An 8,739-nucleotide genomic window follows, 5' to 3' on the forward strand; every position below is an offset into this window, starting at 1 on the left:
CACCATAATATGTGCCATTCATCTCCCATTCAATGTCTCAGATTTCATTTTCCTATTTTTGCACATGAAGTTACTTTTCTATACTAGTTGCTACCGTCCTAAGAGTGTCTACATCCCGACATCCCAAACCCGTCTCAAATGCCCGAGCGGAGGACCCGGCCACCAAAATTCGACCCAGATAGGCTCCTCAGACGGGCCTCAAATGCCTCGGCTGACAATCACCCCTTATATTCGGCCAAAATATGGGGACGCCCCAGCGAGCCCATCACGTCGGACTGGTGTCGAGGTCTCAAGCGTCATCGCCCGGAAACCCTATGATCCAATGAATGTCTCCTACGGTGGGGGTGTGAACGTCGCATGGTGCCGGTACGGCTCGTCGCCCGAGGCCAAATCCGGCTATTTAAGCCGGCTAGTATCCCCCAACCCTAGCCCATCCACCTCCTCCCACTCTGCGCCACCACTTGGGAGCCCATCCACCTCCTCTCTCCCGCTCCGATGCTTTTCCCACTCTAATCAGCTTTGGCATGATCCGGAAGAAGACAACCACCTATGCTATACTCACGCCGGAGTGTCGGTACCAGATTGAGCAGGAGATCTGGGTGAGGCTCGATGCTTGCATCTTTGTTGGGCTGCCTCCGAACTCGTCGGAGCCGGAGGAGCAGGAGCACGCGTAGGAGGAGAAGGAAAAGGAGCAGCATCCGGCTCCGACGGAGGTAGCGGATCAGGAGGACGACGAGGAGGTGGAGCAGCCGAAGCAGGAGCTGGCGCCGACTCAGGGCTTCAACATGGAGCAGTCGGAGGTGGAGTTCTCCATCACCCAAGCGAACAAGATCGCGGAGCAGCATGTCATTTTGGAGTCCATTCAAGATGAAACATATGTGAATCCCAACCGGCGGTTCATCCGTAGGAATGGGCGGCAATCGACACCTTCTTTGACGAGGTCGAAGCGGAGATGGATGCAGAGGTTGCCGCACAGGAGCCTCAGGAGTCGGAGTTGTGGATGTTGTGTTGGAAATATGCCCTAGAGGTAGTAATAAAATAGTTATTATTATATTTCCTGTTTCAAGATAATCGCCTATTACCCATGCTATAATTGTATCGAATGGGAACACAAATGCATGTGTGGATATATAGACAAAATAATGTCTGTAGCGAGCCTCTAGTTGACTAGCTCGTTGATCAAAGATGGTTGAGGTTTCCTAGCCATAGACAAGTGTTGGCACTTGATAACGGGGTCACATCATTAGGAGAATGATGTGATGGACAAGACCCAAACTATAAATGTAGCATGTAATCATGTCATTTTGTTGCTATTGTTTTCTGCACGTCAAGTATAAGTTCCTATGACCATGAGATAATGTAACTCACTGACGCCGGAGGAATGCCTTGTGTGTATCAAACATCGCAACGTAACTAGGTGACTATAAAGGTCCTCTACAGGTATCTCCGAAGGTGTCCGTTGAGTTAGCATGGATCGAGACTGGGATTTGTCACTCCGTATGACGGGGAGGTATCTCGGGGTCCACTCGGTAATACAACATCATAAACAAGCCTTACAAGCAATCTGACTAATAGTTAGCCATGGGATCTTGTATTATGGAACGAGTAAAGAGATTTGCCGGTAACGAGATTGAAATATGTATGGAGATACCGACGATCGAATCTCAAGCAAGTAACATACCGAAGGACATAGGGAATGATATACGGGATTAACTGAATCCTTGACATAAGGTTCAACCGATAATATCTTCGTAGAATATGTAGGATCCAATATGGGCATCCAGGTTCTGCTATTGGATATTGACCGGAGAGTGTCTTGGTCATCTCTATATAGTTCTTGAACCAACAAGGTCTGCACACTTAAGCTTCGGTGACGTTTCGGTAGTATTGAGTTATGTATCTTGGTGACCGAAAGTTGTTCGGAGTCCCGGATGAGATCCCGGACATCACGAGGACCTCCGGAATGGTCCGAAGGTAAAGATTGATATATAGGAATGTTGTATTTGGCTTCCGGAAATATTTCGGGCATTATCAATAAAGTACCGGGAGTGATGGACGGGTTTCAGGGTTTTACCGGGAGGGGCCACTCACCCAGGAAAGGACCTAATAGGACTATGGGTGGCGCACCCACCCTTAGTGGGCTGATGAGGCCAGCCCAATAACCTACTTCGGCCAAAGGCAAAAATAAAAGAAATAGGAAAAAAGAAAGGAGGTGGACAAGTGGGAAGGGAGTCCTCCATCAAACCGAATTGGAGGAGGACTCCTCCCCTTGGCTCGGCCGAAACCCTCCTATTTTGAGTTGGAGGCAAGGCAACCCTCCCTCTTGTTCCTCCTATATATATTGGAAGTTTTGAGGGCAAACAACATCAGAAAAAGCCACGTGGTGCCCTCTGCTTCACAGATCGTCTTACTCGTCTAGATTAGTTCAGCATAACTTGGCGAAGCCCAGCTGGATTAGTTCACCACCACCACCACCACGCCGTCGTGCTGCCGGGAAACTCATTTATCTCTCCACCCCTCTTGTTGGATCAAGAAGGCGGAGATCGTCATCAAGCTGTACGTGTGTTGAACGCGGAGGTGTCGTCCGTTCGGCGCTAAATCGGGACGGAGTTCGTGGGACGCTTGCGATTCGGATCGCGAAAACGTCCAACTACATCAACCGCGTTTCTTAACGCTTCTCGCTTAGCGATCTACAAGGGTATGTGGATCCGATCTTCTAGATGATCATCATTATGATAGGTTTTGTGTGTGCGTGAATTTCTTTTTTATTTCTCATGCATCGTTCTGAAATTTTAATATATGAAGGTCAGATCTTGATTTACTTAAAATAAAAAATGAAAACACGAAATTTTGCTTCCCAGGGCCCGCATTTGTCTACTAGGCTGTAGATGCTCTGAAATGTTGCGCGTCAACCTACAGCACAGGCACCGTTGGTTGATCTCTCAATATTCGCCTGTTGACCCAGTTTAGTCAAAGGCTGCTTTGCTCCGTACTGTGGCTGCTACCGAATCTTCTCGAAGCGCCGAGCTGCGTGGAGCCAGGAGAATCTTGGAATGTCCAGTTGATTATTGTGTTTTCATATGGATTTAGGAAGACCCAAGAAACGGAAGCCGCCATGAAGTTGGCCAACGAGACATGATTGCGTTGGCTATCTTGCGCTTTTCTTTGCCTTCAGGAACGGCACAAGAAGGCGCCGCTGAAGTTTAGGTAGATGTTAATACTATGTGCTAGTAATGCGATTATTTTACTTGCTCTATCGGGATATTATAGCTTGATACAAGTCGAGATGTGTAGAAGTTTCATGGTGCCCGAACTGATGATGGCCACGTTGCGGTGCACCTGGGTGCTGGTCAAAAAAAATAAATAAAATTGCTCGGTCGAAAGAAACGGCCTGTTCGATGAGTCACACCAGCAGCAGCCGACGTGCCATATATGCCGCCACTTGCCCCTTCCGCGCCTTGAGCCTATTAATAGGGTAATTCCGTGCTGTCTCTCACAGTTTTGCAGGTTGCAGCAGACGGGCAAAGTTTGATCATCCCCTTCTTCCCTCAAGGCTTAACGGCCGGCAAGCTCTTGCCCTCAGGTACAACAGCATGCTTCCAATAGCTCCCAGCTCCGCTTTGATCTTTGTGTTGCTAGTTAATTGTCTGTCTCCCTGTGTGCAAGGCCATGGCCTTTTGTGGCGCCCTTTCATTTTGGACCGGGTCTAGCTGAAATTAGCACACATGACTTACGAAACTCTGATCGCGTGCAGCCAAGGCAGACAGCCATGGATGGCGACAGCCCGGTGATGACGGACGGCGAGCGGAGGGCGTACCGGTACGTGCAGGCGCCCAAGGTGCAGGGCCTGAGCGGCATGAAGAATTCTTGGTCCAACGACTCGCTCTTCAGCTACGCCGGCGCAGGGGGCAGCAGGGCCGTTGTCCACTCGTGCGTGTGCGCGCCCACCACGCACCCGGGCTCCTTCCGCTGCAAGCACCACCGCCAGAGCGCCGCCCACCTCGGCGCCGCCGGTCAGGCGCAAGTGCAACCAACGGCTGAGGCCGACGCCGACGCTAGGCGCAACGAGGTCCACGGAGACATGTCGACCGCGGATGACGAGAAGGCGTCGTGAAGGGGACCGCGTGGGTGTGCTTCTTCGTGGGTGAAAACGTACCGTGCTGCTTGGTTACACGTAGCCGGTGTAGTACGTGGCAAGCTTATTCCTGTCATTTCCAAGACTTTTTTCCTGTGATGTACGTATTCGTTTTCTATGTTTCTGAGAGAGGAGCGTTTCATTTTCCTAGCAGTAATGCAGGAGTAATATATTGTTGTATATGGCCAAAAAAAATATCGCTTGCTATACATAATCCTCTACAGAAAGATTCGTCTTAGAGCAAACTGAGCGTAGCTTAGATGGATGCTCGCATTTTTTTTGTATTATTCCAGACTTCTGTGATGTTCGATTGAGTAAGTCAGTGGAGAAGATGTTTTTATTCACTATATGGTATCTGTGATGATTTTATCAATCTTAAATGTTATATCGGCTCAACATTTTAAAGATACAAGTATATTTGATAAAAAGATATCACAACCAGTGGCGAAGCCAGGAATAATTCTAAGATGTGGCAGAATGTATGAATGAAAAAAACCATGTACAACTTATCTATGGAAGTGTTCAATAAATACTAGATATATTTTAATTGGTGTTCAACAAATACAACCAAAATCAAAACATAAGTATTGTCTTTCTAAATACCTCATTCGATGAAGATTACATGGATGATTGATTGCCAATGTATCATCTATATTACCTAGACGGACATAAATATGACCTAAAAATATAAAAACCATAGATAAATCATAAATTAGTAACTAGTAGGATATAATGAGATAAACCACATTATTGTGAACATAGTTAGAAAGAATACATACCCATAATGAAGATTTATTTTCCTTAAATAGAACGTGGCAATGGCATTCTTCTACCTTTATGTTGAAATTCCTTCTTAATTTCAACAAGATCAATTCCTTTAAATATCTCTCTCTCGATGTAGCACACCATTAAGTCATCAAACCAACCATTGGACATCTTGCTGCGCAAATCGGTCTTGATGATCTTCATTGCTAAGAAGGCCCTTTCAACCGATGCCGTTACCACCGGTAGAAGCAACCCTAACTCAATAAGGCGATAAATCATAGGGAACATAATATTTTTTTCAAGTTCAAACATTTTTTTGGCTAGGGTTGCAAGATCATGGCAAACTCTAAAGTCATCATGTCTTTTCATATGGTTGATGAACAGCTCGAGTTCAATTTTTAGCTTACGATCATCATTGGAGAAATCTGCATCATAGATGTCTATTAGCTTAGCAACTTGAACACTACTCAGACAATTTGTACTGTATATATCAAGGTGCTGCTACTTGAACACTACTCAGACAATTCGTACTGTATACAGAAAAACATCAGCGAGAAAGACCGTATTTCAAGTCTAGCGTCATCAGCGGGAAAGACTGTATTCCAAGTCTTCTCTAGCACCTTCAGTATTTCAGTTTGCTGCAACTGCGTGCTAGTCAGTACTGGTTGGGAGTCTACCTGAAAGTAGTTAATCTGCATACTTGGAACTCGCCGAGTCGTGGGCTCGTCGCCGCCGGCCGCCGCCTCGCTGATCGCAGACTCACGGAGTCCCTTCACCGCCTTGCCGGTCGCCAGCTTCGCGCCCACAACCTTCGGTGGCTGATTTGCCGGATGCCCAGCTGCTCGTGCAGGCTATGTCCCTTTCGTGCGGCGTGCCCTAGCTAGCAGAATGTGTGATCTGATCAATCGTGTCATGTGCTCGTCTGTGGGGCTGTGGGCTTTAGCGATTCAGCCAGGGATGGGCTTCTGCTGTAATTAGCACGTCCACAATCCAATAGGATGATTCAGTATTAATATTATAGTATATGTACGAGTATTTGTACAGCTGGTTAAGCCAAACCATGCCATATAGGTAGCTTTGGCCCTGATCACAACTCGTCCAACCTATCCATCAACCACCACTTTATGATTTTGTCTCGAAAATTGTCATTTTACGTCTATTTTTTATTAACTCATATCATATCCGACAATTATCCGATTCAATAAAATTAAACCTGATTATGACATGGATGGCCCATTTGTGAGAGCTGATGTAGCACCGCAAGTCAACACCGTTAGTTTGACCGATACGTTATACACATGAAACCAACATATCAGTCTAAAAAAATCCTCAAGTCTCTTTCTTCATCCACTCCGCCCACCTCACCTTCTCGGTCATGGTAGGCAGTTAAGCGTACCAGCTCCGCAAGGTGCCACGCCGGCTCCACGGGGTCGACGGGGAGAACACGTTGTTTCGCTAGGTCGCAATGTATGTGTCAACGGCTTTGATCCTCCAGAAGGAGACCAGCAGCGGCTTCTCCCTCCACCTCACTAGGTCCACGCCCATACGATCTCCATGCTTTGATCCTCCATAAGGAGGACCAATAGCAGCTTCTCCCTCCACCTCGGCTATGGACACACCACGTGGAATACCTTTCTCGATGCACGCCTCGCGTGGACCTACCAGATATGCGAGGACGGCAAGGAGAAGGCGCTGGTGCAACGTGTGCGCAGGGACAACCAGGCCTGGGTGCTCCGGCCCTACCTGTAGCATGTCCAATCCGACGACATGGATATGTGGGCATGAGCTATGGCTACCGTGAACGTTGGTGGCGGCATCGTCGGGGTGCACTCGGCCACAGTCGGTGTGGCGGCCCAAGTCCAGCATGCGAGTGATGACCCAAGTATAGGGAAGAGTGTCGAACCAAACGAAGAGCAAAAAAATGACAAGTGGTTTTAGCAAGGTAGTCAATGTAAGCACTGAAAGTAACGGTAACATATAGTTTTGTAGTAAGGCAAGTCATAACTGGTAACAAGTAACAATTGTGACAAAGGTGCAGCACGGTGGCCCAATCCATACCTGGTCAAACGGGCCGTGCCTGGCGGGCCGGCCCGACTGCCTGCAGGCCAGGCACGAGACGGGCCAGGCCCGGTACGGCCTAATTGTGCCTGGGCCAGGCACGAGCACGCCATGGGCCGTGCCCGGGCCGCCACCCCGAGCCCGCGTGCCAGCCCGACACGGCACGATTAGGGTGCCAGCCCACGAGAGCATCCAGGATTCGTGCTTCGTGCGATGGGGGAGCGGGCGACCGGGACAGGGCGCGACACGACCGTTTGGCGCGAGGGGACCGACTGACCGGGGGAGCAGGCGCGCGGGCCAGGGCGGCAGGGCGCCAGCTGGCTGGGAAGCGCGGGAATAGTCGCCGTTTCACCAGGTTTCGACAGGAGTAGCGCGGGGGGAGCGGGCCAGGGCGCAGGATCTGGGCGCGATTTTTAATTAGAGAAAAAAAATAGTAAACGTGTCGCGGGCCGCCGTGCCTTAGCGTGCCGCGGGCCGGCCCGATTAGGCCATGTGCCGTGCTTGGGCCTGGGAGGCTGGCACGCGGGCCGGCATGGCACGGCCCGTATATTAATCGGGCCCAGGCGGGCCGGGCCGTGCCTGGCACGATTACGGGGGGTCGGGCCGTGTTGGGTCGGGCCGGCCCGTTTGGCCAGGTTTGGCCCAATCCTTTATACACCAAAGGACAAGCCGGAAAGTTCTCTTATAGGAAGTAAAGCGCTCTCGAGGACACATGAGAATTGCCATCTAGTCACATTCATCATGTTTAGTTGATTCACGTTTGGTACTTTTATAATTTGATATGTGGGTGGATCAGTTGTAGGGTGATGTTCTCCCGTGAACAAACAACAATTTTATGATTACCCTCTCGCAGGAATCCGTAACTACAACAGAAAAATTACGATAAATCGAACCATAGCATGTAACATATAGATCCAAAGCAACCCCTTACGAAATAACACATAAACTAGGGTTTAAGCTTCTCTCACTCTCGCAACCCATCATCTACTTATTACTTACCAACGTTTTTCATGCGACCCAAATATGGTGAAGAATTATGTAGTCGGTGTTCACATGACACCACTAAATAAAAAGAAACATACACATCATCAAAATATTGAACAAATACAACTTCACATAATTACTTATAACAACACTTGTCCCATGTCCTCAAGAACGAAAGTAACTATTTACAAATCATCACCATGTTGAAGATCATAGGTGTAACGAATATGCTTAAGGATCTGAACATATAATCTTCCACCAAGTAGACTAACTAGCATCGACTACAGGGTGTAATCAACAAAGCTAGCAACCGACAGGTACCAATCGGAGGTTTGGAGAGAAAGATTGAATACAAGAGATGAAGTAGGGTTTGAGATGAGATGGTGTTGGTGAAGATATTGATGAAGATTGGTCCTTCCACGATGGAGGAACTGTTGGTGATGATGATGACTTTGATTTCCCCCTCTTGGATGGAAGTTTCCTCGGCAGAATCTCTCCGCCGAAGAGAAAAAGTGCCCCTGCCCAGGTTCCGCTTCAAGACGATGACGCTTCATCCCAAAAATAATATCTTGATTTTTGGTAAGTCAAATAGGCTAATATAGGAGAATATGGGCATAGTAGGGATGCTGGGGCCCACGAGCTCAAGGGGGGCGCCTATGGGATCACTAGAAGGAATGTCTAGAGGGGGGGGGGGGGGGTGAGTAGACTACTTGACAAACTTAAAACCTAACCTTTTACCAATTTTAATGGTTGGCAGAGTTTAGCAATTATAGCAAGTCAAACACACCCTAAACATG

General features: G+C 48.3%; 1 protein-coding gene across 1 annotated transcript; it reads left to right on the forward strand.

The window, feature by feature from the left end:
• Window positions 1-3,387: 3,387 nt before the first annotated feature.
• LOC123446526 lies at window positions 3,388-4,373 on the forward strand. Its single transcript, XM_045123099.1, has 2 exons — window positions 3,388-3,583; window positions 3,755-4,373. The coding sequence occupies exon 2, from the start codon at window positions 3,770-3,772 to the stop codon at window positions 4,112-4,114; it is 345 nt and encodes a 114-aa protein (XP_044979034.1). The 5' UTR covers window positions 3,388-3,583; window positions 3,755-3,769; the 3' UTR covers window positions 4,115-4,373.
• The last annotated feature ends 4,366 nt before the right edge of the window (window positions 4,374-8,739 follow it).

This window comes from Hordeum vulgare, chromosome 4H (assembly GCF_904849725.1).
Source record: "Hordeum vulgare subsp. vulgare chromosome 4H, MorexV3_pseudomolecules_assembly, whole genome shotgun sequence".
Classification (NCBI taxonomy): Eukaryota; Viridiplantae; Streptophyta; class Magnoliopsida; order Poales; family Poaceae; genus Hordeum; species Hordeum vulgare.

Bases quoted from the DNA above. Each gene is read 5' to 3' on its own strand.
- LOC123446526 (XM_045123099.1), top strand. From the start codon at position 3,770: ATGGATGGCGACAGCCCGGTGATGACGGACGGCGAGCGGAGGGCGTAC.